The sequence below is a fragment of the Phaethon lepturus genome, unplaced genomic scaffold (genome assembly GCF_000687285.1).
Source record: "Phaethon lepturus isolate BGI_N335 unplaced genomic scaffold, ASM68728v1 scaffold3329, whole genome shotgun sequence".
NCBI classification, from domain to species: Eukaryota; Metazoa; Chordata; class Aves; order Phaethontiformes; family Phaethontidae; genus Phaethon; species Phaethon lepturus.
In genome coordinates, this window is record NW_010565368.1 from 4,780 (window position 1) to 28,390 (window position 23,611).

General features: G+C 38.6%; 1 protein-coding gene across 1 annotated transcript in view; it reads left to right on the top strand.

Moving 5' to 3' along the window:
- Positions 1-23,611, top strand: part of LOC104627057 (protein piccolo-like) — a gene marked incomplete at its 5' end in the record, with an annotated part of 24,891 nt that continues 1,280 nt past the window's right edge. The window contains 2 exons of the mRNA XM_010295153.1: positions 1-1,249; positions 13,556-14,950. Of these exons, the coding sequence (XP_010293455.1) occupies positions 1-1,249; positions 13,556-14,950 (2,644 nt within the window). The remainder of the gene's footprint in view (positions 1,250-13,555; positions 14,951-23,611) is intronic.

Below are 23,611 nucleotides of genomic sequence, written 5' to 3' on the forward strand. Positions count from 1 at the left end.
ACATCCTGAGCTTGATACAAGCCACCATCCCAGGCAACCAGGTAAGCCTCCAGACCCGGGAGCACCAAGTTTAAGTAAAAGCAGAACGGTAGATGTGCTGAAGACAGAACAGCGGGCACCTGGACGGAGTCCTTCTTCTATAAGTCTAAGGGAATCAAAATCCAGGACTGATTTTAAAGAAGATCAGAAGCCAAGTATGATGCCCAGTTTTCTGTCAGAAGCCAATCCATTGAGTGCAGTCACTTCAGTTGTGAACAAATTCAATCCTTTTGATTTGATATCAGATTCAGACACAGCCCATGAAGAAGCCGGTAGAAAACAAAAAGTTACCCAGAAAGAGCAAGGGAAACCTGAGGAGCAGCGGGGCCTTGCAAAACATCCAGCTCAACAACAGTCTCCAAAGCCAACTCTTCAACAACAAGGGCCTGCCAGACCTACGCCCCAGCAAACGGAGTCTTCCAAACCAGTGCCTCAGCAGCAGCAGTCTGGGGAGCCAAAGCAAGTTCAGAAACCAGGCCCTGGTCACCCAGCAGACCCTAAGCTAGAGCAAGCGAAACAACCACCCCAGCAGCGAGGACCACAAAAATCTCAGCCCCAACAGTCAGAACCAACAAAGCCTGTTCAACAGCAAACTTCAACAGCAAAACCTTCATCAGGCCCAACAAAACCACCGCCACAGCAACCAGACAATGCTAAAACATCATCCCAAGCACCACCTCCCACAAAACCGTCATCGCAGCAGCCAGGACCTGAGAAACAACCATCTCAGCAGCCGTCACGGCAAGGAGGTCCTGTAAAGCCATCTTCCCAGCAAGCAGGGCCTCCAAAACAGCCTTCTCAGCAACCTGGACCTGAAAAGCCATCTGCTCAGCAAACGGGACAACCATCGCAGCCTGGACCTGGGAAGCCACCTCCGCAGCAAACAGGGCTTGTAAAACAAGTGCCACCACAGGCAGGGCCTACAAAACCATCTTCGCAGACTGCAGGGGCCGCGAAGCCCCCAGCACAACAACCAGGACTTACAAAACCACCAGGCCAGCAACCCGGGCCTGAAAAACCCCCGCAGCAAAAGCAAGCCGGTGCCTCCCAGCCCGCTGAGTCCGCCCCAAAGAAAACCTTCTGTCCTCTTTGCACAACCACCGAACTGCTGCTGCACGCTCCGGAAAAGGCCAATTACAACACCTGCACACAGTGTCACACCGTCGTCTGCAGCCTCTGTGGATTTAATCCTAATCCTCATATAACAGAGGTGAGTGGTGTTTAAACTGATGTTCGCTACCGGAACACAAAATTAAGTTTATCTTCGTTATGCTGAAACATCAGGTGTGTTACAGTGTATCACCATGATCACCTAAGGCCTTAACAAGTTCAGTGAAAAAAACCCCATGCTATTTGGGAAAACTGCTTACCAGTATAAGAGGGTGAAATTGGGGAAAAAAGAAGGTAGTGGTTCTCTGTTTGTACAGTGTTTAGGAGTGTGTTCTCATTTCTTCATTTAAAAAGAGGAAGAACGCCAATGTGACTTTTTAGCCATTTTGCTTGATTTTAAGCACTTGCTGTCTACATTTATAATCTGACCACAGTAGTCATGTGCTAATATGTTTATAAATAAGTAAAATTTGCTGCTATAAGAACTAACTATGAAAAAAAAAAAAGAAAACTACTCTTCATAGTCCCAGTGTGTGTTTTGGAAAAGGATGAGGAATGGATTTGCTTTGTAACTGTGTGAGTGTTCATTAGCTGAAAGCCTGAGTCATGAGTTTTGACTTGGTGATACTCAGGTTATTTCATTCTTGTGGGATGCTAAGAAGGAGATCTCTGTGGACTATTTCTAACGTTGATCACCATTCATGCTGTAATTATGTAACAGAAATGGTGTAGAAAGTAATATTAGGACTTCAAGTGAATTTATTTTAACTTGATGATTGCGGTAGCTTGATTTATGTGCTCGTACATATCCTTTACTTGCTCTGGGTGGGAATAAAGCTTCATATGAATGTCTGATCTCTTCTTATTGCTTGTACGGCTTCTCATACATCCTGATATGCTAATTTTAAAATTGCACTGTATTTTGGGTTTGTTTTCAGTGCCAACACTTTTATCAATTTATAGAAATTCAAGTATAGCAGACCTGGCACTGAAGACTAAGTAGTGATAAATAGCCAGAAGGGGTATTTGGGAAGCTTATTTTTGTCTTGTTTTGGTATTAGTTTAGCTGATCAGAGATGCTGATAGGAAGAAGTACAGACTGCTACTATATCTTGAACCTGACAATTAATATCCCTACACTTAAAATCATATCAAAGAATTGCAGAGGCTGGAAGTGTCCTCTGGAGATCATGTAGTCCCACCCTCTGCTTAAAGCAGGGTCACCAAAAGCAGGTTTCTCATAGCAAGTTTGGAATATCTCCAAGGCTAGAGACTTCACAGCCTTTCTGGGCAACACGTTTGCTCAGTACCACAATGGTTTAAGAATGTAGCTAGCAGTTAGGTTTCTTTCTAGTGTGCATGTTTATTAGTGGGTACCTGGTAACAAACAGGAGGCTTTTTGCATCCAGCAGGTATATTATTATTGATTTTTTGCTAAAATTGCAAATTTAAACATGAAAGGCTACTCACAGCAACCATTGGTAGCACATTGCATCGTTTAGGAGTCTACTTGTTTGAGTTTAGGGAAATTCAGGATTGAGATAGCTGGCATTAGTGCTTGGACTGGAAAAGGAGTGACTTGAACAGCCATGAGCAGGAATTTCAGAGCATCTGCAACTAACCAGATGCTTATATTATAAGGACCTACATGAGGAAAGGTCAAAAAGCATGTAATTCTAGACAGTTTGGGGTGAAACAAGATATATTTATGTATAACAGACAAGAAATGTAATGCATTGATGTTGAAGTCAAAGATGAACTTTTGTAAGAAAACTTTACCTTCAAGTTCTGACCGAATATTTTTAGACCAATATTTCTAACATTTATTTGTTGGTGTTGAGTTGTTAATTTCTGTAGTGTGCTCCTGGAGTCTCCTGGAGCCCCAGGTTTCTCTTCCTTTAAAAATCGCAGATTTCCCATGGAAGTGGTGAACAACTTTGGTATGTTCAAATGAAATGGATTTTGAGAGAGAGACAGTTTATCTAAGAAGACCTCAAAGTATTTGGAAATTCCGTGAATGACTACTAGGTTTTGAAGCGACTACTCTATAAGTGTGAAATTCAGGACTTTAAGACAATAAATACAGCTGCATTTAAAACTGATTGCATACATATGTAAAAGCAGATTTGAATTTCATATTACACATTGAAATAAACACAGAATATGCATTTATTTCATGATGAAATCATTTCTGTAAATGAAGGTATTGGATGTCTAATTTATTCAGCTATTAGTTCCAATCTCCTGACTCCCACTCAGACTTTTCTCATTTGCTTAGCTTTGCACCACCAGCTGTCTTGCTGAAACTTCATTGTGGGTGTCCTGCTCCAATCTGCAGCGAAGTACAATGAAAATCACATCTGACTTTATTACTGAACAGTTGGAGCAAAGTAGTAGAACCTGCCCTGGCACATACAAAAATTTGACTGACTTCGGCTGCCAAGGTTCTCACCTGAGTTATTCTCAAACTGTCTTTCCAGTTTCCCTTTCCTTTCAATATTTAGATTATTAACAAAAGTTTCTGATTCCTCCTTTACAGTAGTTTACACACTTCTTCCTGTCTAGCATGAAAACCATGGTTTGTGTCGTAGCTGTCAAGTTTCCTTGATAATGGTGCAAGTTTTTTCTTTTGGCTTCTCTTATTTTAAGTTCTTCTAAAGTGTTATTGACTAAAAGTCTTTGTCTCTTACCCATGCACTTACTATTTCTTTACCTCTTATTGTTATACTTTGACTTTTCCTGCTGTTCTTTTTGCCAAGTTCATGATTCTGTAATCCTGTGTTGTGCCTTTCTCATGCCCTTTATAGCCACCGTCTTTTATTGCTTATGTTAAAACACATTACCGATTGGAAAGCAATAATTTCAAATTGGATGTGGGGAGAATGAAAGGCATTTATTTAGAAAAGAATTTATGTTAATTTTGTTCTCTAACATTTTCCCCTGTACAGCTGCTTGATCTTAAGATATTCTTCTTACAAATTTCTTACAGGATAGTTCAGTCTTCGTAATTGAGTGAATTCCTTTTCCAATATAGAACTTTCTAAATGTCTATATTCTATATTTCTAGCTGATTATGGAAAGAATATAGCAGGCTTTACAAACTGTCTCAGGAAGCAGATTGCATGCATTGTAAAACCATTATAAAAAGCGCTGATTTTAAACATTTTTATTAATTCTTCTCATTTAAACTTCTATTTAAAATGCAGTAATACATGCACTCTGTCTCTTTTAACTCACTAGAGAGAAGTGTGTAACTAAGAGCAGAAAGCGATACGTGTAGTGCCACAAGATCAGACCCCTTGAACTGTTTCTCTGAACCATCTGATATTGTGGTCCCCTTGGGGAAGAAGGATAGTTGGTATCTTGGTTTTGTACAGGAGTCTAGAGAGAAAACACACCATACGTAATGTGTTCAGTCACAGATGTCTCTCTAATCTGTCTAGGTATTCACACTCCACTCACCATGGCACATGACTGCCTAGCAACAGTTGCATAAAATAATGGAAAAAATTATATAAACAGGTTTGACGACTGGTACTCTATTCCATTTTTCTTTCACATACATCAGAACCTTGTCATGTATTTTTTTGGTTACATGTTAATTAATTTTTCTAATTTTTTGTTAAATTTTATTTTGCCAAAACCACTCCCATGAGCCATTAGCAACAGAAACTAACACTTCCCAAAATCACCTGGAGTAGGCTTTCTGAAGTAAGAAAAGACATCTGAGGGACCATCCATTTTGTTAAACACTTATATATAGTTTTTGATAAAGCTAGGCAAAAAGCATGAGCTACTATAGTTAAATCTAAATCATCAATGCATATGCTCGATAGCTGGAGTAAATTTTTGCCCCCTTTGAACTAGTTATTGGAAGATACATGCAACATGGACTGAACAAAGGTTTAAACTGTAAAAATATATCATTACATTCTTTTTGATGCCCATCTGTAAAGTTGATGATCAAGTGGAGTGTTAAAGACGTTAATGTTGGAAACTTGGTTGTATATGAGCTCTGCTCCATGAGCCTACCCTTGACGAGTACATGTGCATATGTGAATGCCTGTCTTCTAGGTAGTTTTTAGGAGGGATTATTTTTCATGCATTTTATCTACATCAGTCCACATTTCATCCACCATTTCTTGTATGCTTTTGAGAGACCATTTAAAATTAGTCTTGGAGCCAGGTGTAATTTTTTTACTTAGATACTTGCTGAAAATTGCACATTCAGAGAATGTGAAGATGTGTATATTGATATAGCATTTGTTTATTTGCCTAAAGCTATTCTGGATGGAGGCAAAATGAGTTCTAAAAACTATTTTATTGGTTCTGACTGTTTTTGAAATAACATGTCTGTATCAAAGTTGCCTTATTCCTAACAGAAAAAAGAGGAGGGGGGGGGGGGGGGGGGGGAAAAGTTGAGTCTCCCAAAGTGGAGTGTATAATTTCAGATCAAGTAGAACATTTTACTGAATCTATGCCTTCAGTTTTCAGTTCGTCAGGAAAAATAATTTTTTTAACCCAATCTGAAAATATTTTCTTGTTTTTTGTTGTTGCTGTTGGAATTTTTTGGGGGGGATGCCTATTTTTTTTTTCTTTTTTTGGTAGAGCTAGGAATTTTGTCTTATCAGTTGCTTAGGTACTACAGCCTTGAATTTTTGCTCTTTCTTTCTGCTTCCATTTTTATGTACAATCATATCACAACTTTTGATTAAGAATAAAATGATTTGGTTCAGATCCTCATAATGATTTTCAGTACTTATATTTGTTTTTATTGATGTTCTGCATCTCCAAGTATCCTAAACAGTAACAAATACTTAGACATGAAGTATTCTCAGTAACTAAAGAGAATTTAAGCAGTCAGAAATGCATTAATTTTCTTCAGTTGTTACCATTATTATTAGCTTGTTCAGAGAAAGGAATATACAATAATTCAAAATACTATTCATATCAGGAAGATGACTAATTCTTGTGGTGAATCCCCATAAGTTTTGCTTATACTTACAATAAAATTAATAGAAATGGCTCTATTAAATCTTTGTTTGTTATGTGACAGTAAAGGAAGCTATTGATTGAATTGAAATATTCCCTGCGGTTTACAAACTAGATCCTGCTGTGTTGCAGTAGTGCATAAGAACTGGAATGCAACACGGAGTGGAAATGACATATAAACAAAAATAAAACTGCTGTCACTGTGGATAGTGACATAACACAAAGTCTAAGCTTTTTAATAGCAGGAAAAATAGCTTTGAAACTGTATGCCCTGTGTAAACTTAGACTTGGGCAGATTTTCAGGGTGTTATAAGTAATGCAAAACAACAACAACAAAAAAAACGGACTTGAATCTGACCATCAGCTGTTACAATCATAAGGTGTAAAGAAATGGGTTAAACCCCAGTAAAGCTTTTTTTAACTTTCTCAAAATATTAATTTAGATATCAACACTTAACTGCACCAAAGTAAAGCTAGAGGTGGTCTGTAAAAGACGATGGAGTTTAGTCTGGGTTCAAACTGATCAGAGAGGAGATTCAAACAAGCCTTGTTTAGTTGTCTTTTAAAAATGAAATATGTCCATGTGAAATATTTGGTTTTGGTCCAAAGAGTACTCGGGGTGTTCCAGTGTTACTAACACTTCAGTTTATATGGAAGTGGAGATTATTCACAATTTTTGTGATGAAATGAAGTTAGTATAGCTCCTTTATTTCTGCCCCTGGCTGGAACTGCCACGTGGGCATTTGGGAAAACTTTAGATCCTCAAGTAGAAGGGTTATGGAAGTACAGAATATTATTTCTCTCAGTGGAATATTCTTAAACACACTCCCACACTATTTCTCTCTCAGAGGAAGACTATGTGCCTACATCTCTGCTTTACATTTAGGATTAGATGTATTAATAGTATTGATGCCCTGTGGGATTTTTTTTTTTTTTCCTCTTTTAAGGTAGGGGCAGAACATAGAAAGAAGCAAACACCTATACATGGCAAACAGTTTCTCAATATTTTAATTGGGCAATATTCTACAGTATGTTGGATTGTTTTCTCGTTAGCCCAGAAAACTGTCCTGTCTGGTGTTTAACACAAGTAAATAATAAATTAATCTGCATAGCTAAAGATGTCAACTGCAGTGAGCCATCTGTGCCAGTATGGCTGTTGCTCAGCAACTGTAATTTACTACTACGTTAGGCCATGTGACGCGGGACGCTGTTTGCTGGGCGGGCAGCGGGCGGGAGGCACGGCCCAGCGCTGCTCCGACCGGGAGCATCAGCGCTTCCCAGATCCCGGCGGCATGCGCTCGGTGCGCTCTGTGCAGCGCGGATGGACTTTGTTAGCCTTTGCTTTGCTGTGCTCTTGATTTGCAGTTCTGTTTTGTTTTTTTTTTTTGGTAATCGTTCACATGTTTCCAGTATATTAAATCTAGATGCAGTTAATGAAAGCAATCAGTTGTTGCAGTGATGCATGAGGCAGTGCACTGAGCTGTGTTTAAAAGTCTTTTTCCTCGTCGTATGCATGAGACAGCTTAAACACATTTGGCTACAAAAAATAACTTTTAGGTATTCTGAAATACTGGCATTCAAAAAAAAAAAGTCAAAAGATTGTATGTTCACTATTCTGCTTTATGATTCTAAGCTATGGCTTTTTTGTACCAGAGTAATGGGGTATGTTTTAAGATTATGGTAACTGTACAACACAATTCATCCAGTAATGTTTTTCAGTAGTTTTAGAATAGCTAAGAAACATTTAAAAATAGTCTTTTAAAATGGCTATTTAAAAAGTTTGCTTGAACGCTGTTTTAGCATCAAGCTACAGTGCTTGTGACCATTGCTGCGGTTTGTGGAATGGATAGCTGGGGAGCATCCTGCTGCTAAGAACCTAGCATCATTTTTGTGAGCTTCTTGAGTCAGTGTTTCCTGGTAATCTCCATAGTTACCTTCCTTCCAGATATCAGATATAAAAGGCAAGTATTTATTTTGTAGCGATAATCTATTTGCCTCAAATGAGGATCAGTTGCATATGGTGTACAATAGTTAAACGTTTGTTTCAAGGTAATTACTTCGAGTAGCTGATCTCTTATTCACGGAGGGATAGTGTAGAAGGAAAACTTTGTCTCTAGTATTGCCCAGGCTTGTTCAGAAGACCTTTTCAGTTGTATATTGATGTATAAATTCAGTTTGTTCTGTGGCAGAAGTTGTTCTTTTTTGATTCATAACAGGTTTTTCTGATTTAGTTTCTTGTCTCTACCACCCTGCTTTATGAAGCTGCATAAAATCTTGGGCTCAGGTGCTTTATTTTTCATGTGTCTCTCATCACCTTGGCAGAAATGTCTGCTAAGAGCCAAATCTGGATTCCTCACTCCTCTCTAAAATTGTCAGGAGCTAAATAAGCGAATGTGTTTTCAGACTAGAAACTGATTTTGTCGATAAAGCTTTGGGGCCGTGCTGAGCAATGTCAGCAAAGGACATTTACATATCTGTGGCAATGCAAAGGCTCTATAAATCTTTACATTTCTGTGGCAATGTAAAGGGATGTTAATATTTTACCTATATCTTAAAGTTCCTTTTTATAGTACCAAATGAGTAGTCTAAATGAGAATGAGACCCATTGCCTTAGAATGCGGCTCTGTTCTGCAAAAGGGCTGTTAAAATGGCTTCCGAGAGCTACATTTGTACTGTGTGCCAGTAATTTTTACATGAAATATGTTCAATCTGCAAGTCAAAATTTCTTTCTCACAGTACATCTGGAATCTTCGAATCAAGCTGGATTCTTTTCCTCCCCTACATCATCTGCAGGAATAGAAATTGAGCACGCCACTCAATGCACTCACTTTCTGATGGTTTTCCTATGGCTTTTGATGGATTTGCATAGTTAGAACAAATCTGAACACGTTTGCAGAAAGGAAGAGGCTCCAGATTACCTTCAGTTGTGTTGGCTTTGTTTGGGATAAGGAGAACTGAAATGTAGCTGGTATTTGTTATTGGAGTCACTGGTTAGATTATGAATGAATGAAAAAAGGTGAGCTATGGAACGTGTGTTATAATTCTCTTCAATGTAATTCTCCAGGGATGTTGTTACTAAAACATTGAATAAATTCATTTGGTGCTCTCGACTATCAGAGTCTTTATGAAGCTTTTAAAAGATGGCTGATGAATACATAAAATATATTTTAATTACTTCTTTGTTGTTAGGGTATATAGCTTCTACATCAGTGAGTTAGAAAGCAAGGTAGTACTTTCTGTCATCAGAAGTTGAAATCTGAACAAAAACGCTGCATGAAATACCTCCAATTTACAGTCCTAGTCATGACACTTAACAGCATGGATCTCAGGATGAAGAAAATCACATAGATTTCTTCTAGAAATAAGACCCAGAACACACCCCTATCTATCAGTGTGAAAACAGACAGCTTGGGTTCCTCAGCATCAAAGAAGAATCTCCTTCACAAGTAGACGGGAACTGCAAAAGCTCAGGTGTTGCCCTGGAAACTTTTGCCTTTTAATTCTAGCTAGAGATACAAGAAATATGGAGAAAGAAACTAGAAAGTCACAGCACTGCTGTCCAAGAAGACCTTTAGGGATAGACAAACATTAGTATTTTAGTTATCTACAGCAGCAGTAAGTTTTACTTCATCTGCAATAACATGTAGGAGCATCTGTACTTAACAGAAGCCTGCTCCCATTCAAGTTTATGGAAAATCTTTGTAATTGCACTAGAACGAAGAAGCCACTGTTTGATACAAAACTGCATCATGTAGCACACTTTATTTTGAACTCCTGCAGTTCCAATCACAGAACTACAGTTTGTGCAGTTTTTTATTTGTTTGAAGATAATGTGTGTAACCTATAATGACTTGAGGGTTTTGGCACTTAATTCCTCCCACTGAAATGCATGGGAGGAATTTTATGTCTAAATCAGAAGGATTTAAAAAATAATACAGTGAAGTAAAACTTCCTATATTTTCCATTTTGAAGTTCAGCTGTAGGAGCACAAATTAATTTTTAGTTTTAAAGGCTTCAGTTTTATACTGAGAGTGCATGTGTGTGTATATAGGTATATAATTTTTTTCAAGGAAAAAAAAAGTTGAGAGTTAAGGTTTTGTCTTCGGCACAAGATTGTGTCGAAAACCTTAGCAGAGAATTAACTTGTGTTTGGACTCCAATTAGGTAGTAGAATCAGACTGGACCAGCTGCATATTGAAGACAAGCCTAAATGCTTATAAATGCAGTTGGAATCTGGACACCTTAAACGTAAGAATTATTCAGACTCCTTATTCTGTAACCCCACCCAACCCTACAGCTACTTCGTTTGGGGCCTTAAAGGTGTCATAGTGACTTAAAATTAAATTTCCTGGAAGCTGAGTGAGAGCAGGTGGGCACCTGTTACTGCCATGGTTTCATCTGGTCATCTTACTTTAGAGTACAGCACTTTCATTAAAAAAAAAAAAAAAAGGCAAGTGGAGGTGTCGAAAAGAAGCAGGAGCAGTGAATCACCATGAAAAGTGCATTGTCCAAATCTCTGTAAAAGTTCTGTGATTAGTGGGAAAAGACATTCCTCACTTAGGCCCGTTAAAAAGCTCCTCGCAGGATCCTGTGTTTCTCCACTGTAGAGGAGAACCCAGCTCCGTAATACACGAAATCTTAATCACTTTGCCAAAGCCAGACAACTGTGACAGCTGAGGTGGATGTTCAGAAAGTCTCGTCTTTGATTAGACTTAAACCTTCTAGAAAACCCATAAGAATTCATCCAGAAATGGTATTAATATGTATCTAATTAAATGAGATTACTAATACCTAAAATCAGGTATCATAATTAAGATTTACTTCTTGCTAGTAATTATCCCTTGGACAGGGGACATGTAGGGGAGCTGACCAGTCAAACAGTATGGGAGTTAAGCTAAATGTAATCTTTGCTCAGGTCCTCTGTGCAGTGAACTTAATTCCTTTAATAATTCAAAGCAGAGCTTAAACACATGTTCCAGTTTTGTTTCTGTTGTTTTCACTTTTTAACAGCTATTTGCTATATGGGTTGCAAATAGATCAGAGAATTGTTTAAATAATCTAAAAAAATTGCACTGGAAATGGAAGATAAAAGCAACATTATTATGAATGGTAATTTGATTACTGTGAATTTATAGCTTAGGCCAAAGTTGGACATCTCTGTGAAGCTGCTAGTAATAGTGAGCTGGTATTCCAGAGTGTGTATATACCATGTTTATCAGAATAACTGGAATAAATGTGTTTTATGGAACTGCATCCACTGTCCTTCTAACTTTTGCTGCTGGAAAAATACAAGGCTGGCACGGCACACCAAAATAATGAATTCATTGCCTCAGTCCATGACATCAGAGTTCTTTCCTTCCAATGCGCTCTGATACTATGCAGATCCAATCTTTCTTTGCATGTAGTACCTCCAGATTCATCCCATGGAGTATGGCAGAGGTTTCAGACCTGAGTGAGAAACAGGATCCAGAAGTGTTCACCCTTAGGGGAAAAGGTCTGAGTCTTATATTCTGTGTCCTCCTAATTGCAGTTTCCCTCTGCCGCAGTGGTGCGTGCAAATGGTACCCTGCGTTTCACACACAGACTAAAGAATAGAAGTAGAGCTACAGATGACCTGCTTAAGTATCTACTTGCAGGTGTAGGCCCATGGGACCCATTGCCATATTGAATGGCATTTTTGCTGCCTATAATGTTTCTGCTAGTGATGTAAAATGTGGAAAATAGCACGTGATGCTTCCTGACCATATGTTGCTGTAGCCTATTTGATCCTTCCTCAGACTGCGAGGCTTTACAAAAGCAAAGGTAGGGATGACCACTTAGGATTATTGGGGTTTTTTCGTTGTATTAGAAAATAGAATTTCCCTTTCATGTAATACTTCTAGGGAAGGAGAAAAATGTTTTGAAGTTGTGAGTTACTAAATTTGGTAAGAAACATGGGCAAATATATTATTTGCTTATTCCTTCTCCTCTGTGTTACAAAGAGGGGCCCATGGTATACATGCGTACAGTAGTTACCCTCGGAGCTTATTTTAATAACAAAGGAATTTTGGGAAACCTAATTATGACTCTTAAAATACCATCAGGGCTTAGGCAAAGCTCCTCACTGATTCCAAGTGAAGATTTGCCCTGAAACTGGTGGTAAAGTGTTGGTCTGTATAATATATGGTGTCCACGAACACACCTCTGTGCCTAATTCATTGGTTACATGTGTACTGCCAATACTGGTTGACAGCCGGCTGGACATGAGCCAGCAATGTGCTCAGGTGGCCAAGAAGGCCCACGGCGTCCTGGCCTGTATCAGCAACAGTGTGGCCAGCAGGAGTAGGGAAGTGATCGTGCCCCTGTACTCGGCACTGGTGAGGCCGCAGCTTGAATCCTGTGTTCAGTTTTGGGCCCCTCACTACAAGAAGGACGTTGAGGTGCTGGAGCGTGTCCAGAGAAGGGCAACGAAGGTGGTGAGGGGTCTGGAGCACAAGTCTTCTGAGGAGCGGCTGAGGGAGCTGGGGGTGTTTCATCTGGAGAAGAGGAGGCTGAGAGGAGACCTTATCGCTCTATACAACTACCTGAAAGGGGGTTGTGGCGATGAGGGTGTTGGCCTCTTCTCCCAAGTAACTAGTGATAGGACAAGAGGAAATGGCCTCAAGTTGCGCCAGGGGAGGTTTAGATTGGATATTAGGAAAAATATCTTCACTGAGAGGGTGGTCAGGTATTGGAACAGGCTGCCCAGGGAGGTGGTGGAGTCACCATCTCTGGAAGTGTTCAAAAAACGTGTGGATGTGGCACTTCAGGACATGGTTTAGGGAACATGGTGGTGCTGGATTAATGGTTGGACTTTATGATCTTGAAGGTCCTTTCCAACCTAGTGATTCTGTGATTCTGTGTGATACTTGTGGTCTGTAATTTAAACCATTACCAAAACCATAAGCTGTACAAAGAGCTTGATAGATGTATGCTTAAAAGTAATTATGCATTTACTGTGTTTTAATTACAATTATTGTTTTCTGTCAGCAGACTTGGTGTGTCAAACTATTTTAGCAGTATTTGTCTTTTTTTCTCTGTTCTGGCAAATCATTGCTATAAATGAATCACTGCTGGGTCCCATGAAATTCCAATGCATTTTTTCATTCTGCTGGGTTTTTATCCTCCAGTATTCAGCTGTGTGTAAACTGAATGCAAAGCCATTAGAAACATGGGTTCAGCAATAGCTCAAATCACAGGAATGTGGAGAAGAATGAAAAAAACCAGTTGGGCATGTTAACAGCAAAACAATATTAGTGGTAATATTTCTACCTTTCTACACAGAAGTCTGAAATACTGCAACAAGCCATACACTAGAACAGCCTATTATTATGTTGATTTTATTAACTTTGTCTCATCTTAATCATAATACCTTCAAAATTATTTTTTTCTGCAGATTAAGGAATGGCTCTGTTTAAACTGCCAGATGCAAAGAGCGTTAGGTGGTGACCTAGCACCAGGTCATGGTCCCGGGCCACAACCAACTCCACCCAAACTGAAGACACCTATTCCACCCTCAACAGCTAAACCATCTCCTCAACCACAGCCAGTTCAAAAGAAAGATGCTTCTCCAAAACCTGATCCTTCGCAGCTAGCGGAATCGAAAAAAACCCTGCCACAGAAAAAGCAACCGTCCTTGCCTGGCTCTCCCCCTGTAAAATCAAAACAAGCCCTTGCTGAGTCTACTGATGTCTCACAGCAAATAGATCCTACTCCAAAGTCTGATCAGGCCAAGCCAACACCGGCTGAAGATAAGCAAAAACAACCCAGTACACAGAAGCCTATGACAGACACTGTGCCTACCTCTGCAGCACCAGGGTTGAAACCGGATTCGGCAGCTCCCAGATCTCCACCAACTCAACAGAAAGTGACAGATTCCCCAAAGCCAGAGCTTGCCAAGCCATTACGGGACACACATCCAGCTGGGGATAAACTAGATTCCAAACCTCTTCCACAAGTGTCTCGGCAGAAGTCAGATCCCAAGCTTGCATCTCAGCCTGGGGCTAGACCAGATGCTAAAACTCAAAAGCCCATCGAGCCAACACAAACAAAAGATGATCCTAAGAAGCTGCAAACAAAACCGGCCCCAAAGCCTGATACCAAACCAGCTCCAAAGGGCCCACAAGCAGGGGCAGGTCCCAAGCCAGCGCCAGCTCAACCCCAGCCACCTCAGAAAACTCCTGAGCAATCAAGGCGTTTCAGTCTTAATCTGGGAGGCATCACTGATGTCCCTAAGCCTCAGCCTACAACACCACAAGAAACAGTTACTGGGAAACTCTTTGGATTTGGCGCTTCAATCTTCAGCCAGGCCTCGAATTTAATTTCCACAGCAGGTCAGCCGGCATCTCAGACATCAGCCCCTCCTCCGCCTGGTCCTGCAGTGAAGCAGCCCCAGCCTCCATCACAGCCTCCAGCCTCTCAGGCAGCCCCCAGAGAGTCTAGTCAGGCTCAGCCTCTTCCAAAAGCTGTTCCTGTAAAGAAAGAAGCCAAGCCTCTTATGACTGAAAAACCAGAGCCATCCAAAGCGGATAGTGTTTTAACGACTAAAGGTTCTGATTTAGAAAAGAAACCTGGTTTGGCTAAAGATAGCAAGCCTCAGGCTGCTGAAGCAAAGAAACCTGCTGGGCTGTCGGAACCAGAGAAAGCCAGCCAGCCTAAAGTGTCTTGTCCTCTTTGTAAAACTGGACTAAATATTGGTTCTAAGGATCCCCCCAACTTTAATACATGTACAGAGTGCAAGGAAGTTGTGTGCAATCTCTGTGGATTTAACCCAGTGCCACACATAGCTGAGGTAAGGTGTTGGTCTGTATTTATCCTGTGTTCTTGCTTGCAGGCTCCCTGTGCTGGGAAGGCCAGTCTCTAGCTGATTTTTATCTATTGAATTGTCAAGAAAAATTTGAATTTGAAATTTGAAAAATTTCATCATCTGAGGGCTTTTAAGATTAAATATCTGTGTTGTATGAAACTTGGTCAGTAATCAGAAAGTACTTCCAATGAATTTTCTGCAGATTAAGGGAGTTTGATATAGCTGGTTGCTAGGTTTTTGAGGCACAAGCAAATAGTTAATTATGGTTATGAGCTCCTTTGAAATTGGTGCTACTATGATACAGCAAACTACCGTACTTTCAGTCTGTCATGGGATAAAGTTCTTTTTCATATGCATCAGTACTGTATGTTAACGTGTCCTCCTTTAATCAATGCCTCTGATGCAGACAATTAGTGAATGAAGGGATGTGTTAATGCAGTTATTCCCCTTCCATCCTGTTTCATACATCCCTACATTTATTCCATTAACCTAATTCTGGCTCTGGAGTCTTTGCACATGCTGATGTACTCATTAGGAAGGTTGAAGTTTAAGTGATACCTGTGTGGTGGAATATGTATTTTTTTGGTGTGAATAATGTAAAGTTCACAAAGTCACTTCATTCATTAAGGAGTGTGAGACTGAAAGAGCATTTTCCATGACTGCCCAAGGCAGATCCAGTAATGCCAACTTATCTTTAAAAGAATTAAGCAACTTATTTTGAACCATTTCCTCACATTCCACGTTTTTACCCTCCTTCCTTCCTTTCTTGTAATTTTTTTTTTTGGCAAGGGGATTGGAAACTTTATACTAGCTTAAGAGAAAGGTGGAGGAACATGTTACTTGCCATATCAATTTAGTAAGTTCAACTCAACAGAGGCAGGCTGCCTAAAAATACTCATGAGTAACATGGTGTAAGTTGGTCTGTGTAGCACATGAGGGAAGAGGCCATCCATGTTGTGTCTTTGAAATCTGAATGAATACATTAGAAATGGCTCCCAGGATTAAAGGTTATCATATCTCTGCCTTAAGGTGAGAACTAATGTCGGGAGAAATAACAAGTTGCAGGGAAAATATTGCTTATGTTGTCTTCATATGCTTTTTTTGTGGATTGTTTTCTGGAATATACTATCATTTGAAAGGTATTTGTCCTACTATAATAAGCATATTTTATCTAACTTACAAATCTGCTGTTTACTGTCTTTGTGGTCACTTAGATGAGAAAGAAAGGTCTGAAAATACAGGAAGATTGATCAGTGATTGAAAGCCAGGATTCAGTTGACTTTTAATGTTGCTTATGCACTGAATTCCATCAAACACACACACTCCTTCATCACTGTCTACCCCCCTGTCCCATACACACACACACATACACACTTATTTAGGTTTTTGATGTGAAAAATATATATGACTTTCTCCAGAGATGCTCTATTATGCATACACAGAATACCTCAGAAAAAAGATGTGTCAGTCCTCGTGAAACACTGTGCTAATATGACAACTACACAAATCCTGGTGCATGAATTGACTTCTTCAGAGTTGACTTAGGTGTCATGGTGGGGGACTGCCATGTGGTGTGCAGATTTATACTCTCCATATTCCTTCTGTTTAAGATGAGAAGGCTGGTATTCTGTTTTCCCATTGCTGTTATTGCCGGGGAGTTCTCTCTGTTTCTGCTCTTTGGAATATGCATAGCTTGAAATGCTATTGATTTTCTGTAGTCTGACTTCCTCATGCCTTTCTTTGCCTCTTTTTTTGGCTCCTTCTTGTATTTTCTTCCTTATACTACACATTTCCATCTCAGTCCACAGTTTTCATCTTTTCTTCTTTTTTCCAATAATTTTTCCTAAAAATTGGTAAACTGCTTTTCCTTGATAACAGGAGTTAGTTTGTTGACTGAGGGCAGCCTGACTTTCCTTTTCATGAAGATGGGAGACAGAAGAGGGAGCTCATCCTCTCCTCTCCCAAATGAGCTGTGTAAATAATGTATTTAACCTCAGATAGTAATTCTGTCCCTGTATGCACTGAATATAATGTGTACCTGTTAAATGACAGAAACATGATGACAAGCAAATAGTTTATGCTCAGTAGCATAATCTTTTCCTCCACCAAACTTTTCTAATGTGTTGAGTACAGTCTTTGAGGTTTTATTTACTTGTCTCATTTTTTGGGAGGTTAGGAAGGATAAATAGAAATTCTTTTTAAAGTTGGTCTTTCTGGTAGTTTTCTACCTAATTCTTTTATTCCAATATTCTGCATTCAAAGAAAAAATTACAATTCCAGAAGGCTATCTTCCCTCTTAGCCCCAGAAAGTGTTTTGGATGAACAAATGCAACGAGTGTTTAACAGTTTTGTTTTGGGGCTGCAGCTCTATCCGCTCTATCCCAGTGATTCTAACAGTCTCTTATGTATTATCTATATATTGCTGAGTCAGTAATGGCTGAAAATGAGTTGAGTTTTATTGAGTGATGGCTGAAACCTTGTTGCCAACAAAGCTTGTATTGGGCTATATGGTAAGAATCAGCCCCATGGGGCAGGGAAACCAGTGTTTCACTGACAAATACAGAGGAGCATCTAAACTCCGTGGGCACTTCTACCTTCAAATTTTTTAGCAGGGAATGTCTTCCAGGCAATGTGCTGCTGTGCTGCAGACGTGGCTGAGAGCCCTTTTAAGGGAAGAAGCTGCTTTCTTACAGAGGCAGTTGTTCTTTGTTCTTGCTGTATGTGACAGAAATAACTTTCAAAAAAGTCTTTAAGCTGCTGCCAACAGTTGGTCCTCTAATAATCCCTCTTTTGCAGGAAACAGGAGAACTAGATTTTACCTAGTCTAAATCAACAATGTGCTGTTTCCTTCAGTGAAATTATTCTGTATTGTGCAACGCTGTGCAAACTGAGAATTAGGCTAGAATCCTTTTTCCTAAAAAGGGCTGACTTTTTTTTTCTTCTTGATTTGTTGATCCAACAGTCAAGCAGTTATTTACTTAAATAGTAATTTATCCATGAAGCAAACAGCCACAAATGATTAAATAAATGACACTTGATAGATTTCAAACTCACAGGGCCATGTGCGCCCTCGTGCATTAGCAGACTCCTTATTCTGCCATTTGCTCAATAGGGAGGAGCACTGTTCACCAGCTCTGTGATTAGCTTTCCAGCTCAGGTAGTTGGAAGCAGCTCTATTTTTAGTAACAAAGCACGAGATCGCAACTGCAGATGCCAGAAATTAAGTGTGTGGCAACGACCATTTTGTGCATTTAAAACTCAGTGAAGCTGTTCGGAATACTGAACAGGGGTGGAGATGGTTGCCTGTAATGTAATTAAGTATGTTGAGGCAGCAGGGTCAGAAGTATAGAACCTGTGATGAATTAATGTAGTAGTAAAATAAAAAAGAAGATATAAAAACTCAGCTAAGGAAAGCGAAGATATCCAAATTTGTAGAACCTGTATGGGCAACAAGAAAGAATAATGTCTTAATAGAGTCACATGTTATGAACAGAAAGAGCTCAAAATGTAATGCGTGTATATGTAAGTGTGCTAATGGATTTAATCTAATAGGACTGCCAAGGGAACAACAGAAGCATTTTTTCGTCTACAGATAACTATAAAATTATCTGGAAAGGTATTTGGAAGTAAAAAATGTTCCATGTGTGAAATAAATTATTGGGGCTACAGAAAGGAGAGAATTGTTTTGAATGAAGGAGAAGGACAGGGAGAACTGGGGAAGGGCAGAAAAGACATCATATCTCAGACTTGCTAAGGATTTCTTGTTTGAAAAAGATGTAAACTGTTAGAGATGTGATCAGAATAGATAATATAAACAATTTCACATAGAGAGTGATATTTCTTAATATATTTATTATAGAGAATATTGTCTGTATAAAGTTGTTTTCCATAGGTGGATATGATAGCAGGAATCTATAAGCAGGAGTCTATAAACAATGGCCTTGATGGTTCCTGTCCGATCCATATTCTTACATCATAGATCTTTTTTAAAAATAGATGTATAACCCACCGCAATAATTTAGATGCTTTTCTGATAACTGTTACTTACTAGACCAAACTAAATAAATATTTCTTTTGCTTCTCCTCACATACTATGGAGAGAGGGAAAAGCAAAGAGATAAATTCATTTTCTGAGTAAGCACAGTACTATCATTAAACTCAATATTATAACCAGGTTAAAAATGGTATATTGCTCTTGCAATAAGAACTTCTAGAAGTCACAGTAAATAGTTATATTTTGGAATTGATATAAGCCTGTCTGGAGATGAGTGGAGCTCTGTTGTCATGGCATGTTGTCATATACCTGAATACATATTGGGTTCCTGTACCACCTCCTAAAATCCTGCAGAAAGGGTACTGGCACAGGTGGGTCCCTATTATAAATCATTCTGGCAGTTTCTATTTTTCCAAACTTTCACTGATATCTAATTGCAAATAAATTGCATACACTCAGCAGGTGTGACCTGTTATTCATGCTCAAATATTAAGCTGTAAAAATATAATTAAAAAAACCCCTGAACCTATCCTAAGTGAAATGAACCCTGCTATTAAATGCCCAAATGTGGTTTGGACTTCTTAAAACAATTGTGCAGGAATGTTGCGAAGTAATAAGCCATCTATGATTTTAATGAAAATCCCTAAAATGTTGTACTACATCATCTGAGGTGACACCCATTGCCTCTCTTTAACTTATTAACAGCTCTGTACTATTATGTTTCTTCTGTTTGAGAAAGCTCAGACCGTTCTGCAAGTTGGCAGGTTTAACTCCTATTAGAAGTTCCGATGTCCTCCATTATGTTTGGTGATGGGTTGTTTTGGAAACAGATGGTGTCTGGGAAACACAGTGAAGAAGAATTTGCACTTAAGATATGAAGAGAAAAACAACCACTCCTTTCAGTTGCATAATTTATCTTCTCTGCCTCTTCCATCTCCCTTTACACTTAAAGCTCCTTTTAAAATTTTGATTGTAAGAAAGTGAATGCTATTATTGTTTAATAACAGCCAAATAATACAGAACATAATAGGCTAACACAATGTATTCACTACAGTTTATGGAAATTTTATCCATTAAATGATAAGTCTTCATAATTGAAAAAATGTTAAAATGACTACTAATTATTATTTTGAAAGATAAAATCTGGCATTGAAAAACAGAGTGCATGTTAGATGATAAAGCCCCACTATATTTCTTGACTGTCAGGATGAAATTAATTTAACTCCAAATGAGGTATCCTGCTTCTCCTGTTTAACTAATTCAATATGCAGACATTAAAATGGAAATATTTTAAATAGCAGAACAACGCACCTCGTCCATTTTTCCTGTAAAACGTATATTGTGTATATACAGAATAAAGGGCTAATAGGGAATGACCCTTTGATGGGTAATGTAGTCAAATTTGAACACAGATAAATATTTTAAAAAAATTTAGTACCTGAATTCACCTTTGAAATAAGGCTGAAGAGCTTAAGTGTCATCAACAGAATTAGGCTTCTGGTATTCATATTTGCAGAGGTATTTAAGGGCTTAAAGACAGAGACTTGAGTTGTCCACAATACTTCTAAATATGTGTTAGGAGCGTCTGTCCTTCGCTGACGCCTTAGCTAAAGCTGTGTTCCAAAAAAACCCTACTTTGACCTGATGATTCTTCAGAGGTCTGAACTTCTGTCTTGTGCACATGGCTTGAGCCATTCCTTTTGAGCAGTGTCTAGCTTCTGTTTAAATCCCTTTGGAGTCCAGCTATTAGATGAAACCCCTTTTGGGATCTGATTTTGGCATGTCTTTGAGAATAGTTCCCAGAGAGGCAGTACTGTTTGGCATTAAACATATCAGCTATGGCTGCTTTATTTAGTAATAATAGTAACAGTAATAGTAATAGTAATAATACTTCCTCATGGTCAAATACAATGTGGTGGTGGTTGGTTGAGTTTATTTGTTCTCCAATAATATTATATGCAAAATATAGACCTGCAAATAGATATGTGACTTCAGGACTCCCATCCTCAGCTCAGGGCTGTTACTGGGATGCTACAGCCAAGCTTCTTGTCTCCCAGTCTCCTACAAGACCCCACGAGTTTGCAGTCTGAGTTGCAACAGAGGAAGTGAAGCCAAGAGTAAGCCAATGCATCCAGATAAGGTAATTGATAGATGTGCTGTGACGGTTTTGTTTTAATTCCTCGTCACTGTAGAGAGAAATGAAAACATCCTTACTTTCTCACAAGTTTCTCTGAACAGATGTCTTGCGTTTCAGTAGGGATACTTGGCCCAAAGCAAGTTATACACTAATGCGGTTTCATTTTTTGGCAGTCAGGTTTTGATGGTTAATTCTGAACATATGATGATCTTGGGACATTATTTGAAAGCAAGGCTTCTTATACCTCCACGGTTACTAATCAAGGCATTAGATAAGAGATTGCATACTTGTGAATTTTCTTTTCCAATAGTTATGACCATAAATTTAGGGATTCCCCGCCCCCCCCGCCCCGGAATTAAATTCAAAGAGTGAAAAAGATTGGTATCATTGCTCACAGTAATAGTGTGACCTTTGGAAGCACTATTACCATGATTAGTTGCCTGCTGTTTGTTTTCTTTATTCAGAGCTCTCAAAGTTTCCAAATTACCTCTCAGAACCAAGAACTGCAGGGATGGGTAAATACCTTTGAAGCAAACAATGAGATATAGACATAAAGCTATGCAAGGCCAGATGGCTTTTATTAATGTCGGTAATGGCCATGGATGGTGTGAAATCCAAAGGGATGTCTGCAGCAGCACTGCTGCTCACACACACAGTTCCTGTCTGGCTGGCAATTTTCCTCATCCTGTTGGAATTCATATAGCATGATTTCTTTCCCGATACACATTTATTCCATCTCTAGATGTTTTTGCACCTTTGAAACATAAAATGCTTAGGTGAACGATTAATGCAGAGCTTTCAGCATTGATTCTTGTGTGTGGTTTACTTTTTTTTCTTGTGCCATTAGGAAACCAGGCAGTTTATAGACTAGCGTATTAGTGAGGGTCAAGCTGGAGTCACAAATCTAAACCAGATAATCAGGAAAATTACTGGCCTGGCCTTGAGCCAGGTGATTTTCTTCTACATTATTTCATTAGAAATTTGGTTGGTGGCCCATTATTAAATGAAGAAGAAGTCTTCCTCCTGAAAGCTAATCTGTTATTTATTGCATCTGAGTTTGAAATTTTCTGGTAAACTTTATAATAATATTTTAAAGACACTTTATTTTATTGAGATAAAAGATTTTTTTTTTTTACATTACAGAATAATACACTTTTGTTCATGTTTTATTGAGAAACAAAAATGCTTAATTTACAGACTTTAAATATCGGTGTGAGATTTAGTTAATTTCAAGATAAGACCCAATGGGCCTAAAACATTTTGACACACTTGCAGGTTTTGTTGAGCAAACAGACAAAATATGATGGATGTTAAGTGCCTTAATTTTTTTTTCAGTGCCCAGCTGAGATACCTTGGTAAGACATTACTTACTGTTTGATCACATTAATGATATGTGCAGACACTGTCAAAACTTCTGTGATCATAAAAATATAAAGCATTTTCCTTTCTGTCAGAACCCTTAAATGGTTTTGGTTTTCTAGATTTGCTATAGGGGGAGCCTGAAATAAAATTCTTTTTTTTTTCTATTACAGAAGTATGAAGAGTAGGTGCTCTTTCTAGGAACAAATGCTGTAATAGCATTTTTTAAAATATCTCTGATATCTTGTATATTTGAAACCAGAATAGTTGAATTACTGGGACAGGCAGATATTTGAGTATTTGATAAAATTCTGAAATGACAGTACACTGGAAATTTAAACATTTGTGTGAATTTTGTGATCATATTTCTTGCAGAATGAAACTGTTCATGTTGTTACAGCAGTTAATAAGTTCCAGTTATTGCATATGTATAAAATTTCATGTCATGCTTCTGCTGACCAAAAGGCTAATGATCACCACATTATGACAGTACGTTAACAAAGAAATGTCAGTATTTTGCACAAAGCAGGTCTAGAAATCACTTGTTTGCCACTGCTGTGTGGTCATCTTAAACTTAATACGATTGCACAAGTGTAATCAAAGGCATTTTGCAATTCATTTTAACTGCTTGCATGAAGTGTGACCAGCAGTAAAAATAATTAATTAAACCTTAAGGTGTAAAGAAAGAAAAGAAATGAGCAAGATGGGGCAATTCTCTTGATTCCTGTTTTGTGTGCTATACAGTAGTACTCCGTGAGTAATGAAAATAATGTGTCATTTAAAATGACAGTGGCCAGTAATTATTTTTAATATTTCTGAAATGCATATGGTTCAGTGGACCAGAATGAGAACAAACCTGGCTTTAGATTTAAATTTTTATTTATTTAAATTTATTTAAATTTAAATTTTATTTACATACTAAACTGATTTTTGCTGTATTGCTAAGAGTAAGGATGGAGGTTGAGAGGAACCTAAGCCATTATATAGTTGTGGAAAGGAGATTAGATTCATGCCAGTAAGCTGTTTGAGATGCTGTCTAGCAGCATTTGAAGCAGGAGGTCATGGACGGCTGTTGAAGAGGGGGATTAGCTGCCTCTAAACTATTCTCACTGAATTTTGTACAAAATGTTGTTGAGTCCGGGGGGGGGGGGGATAA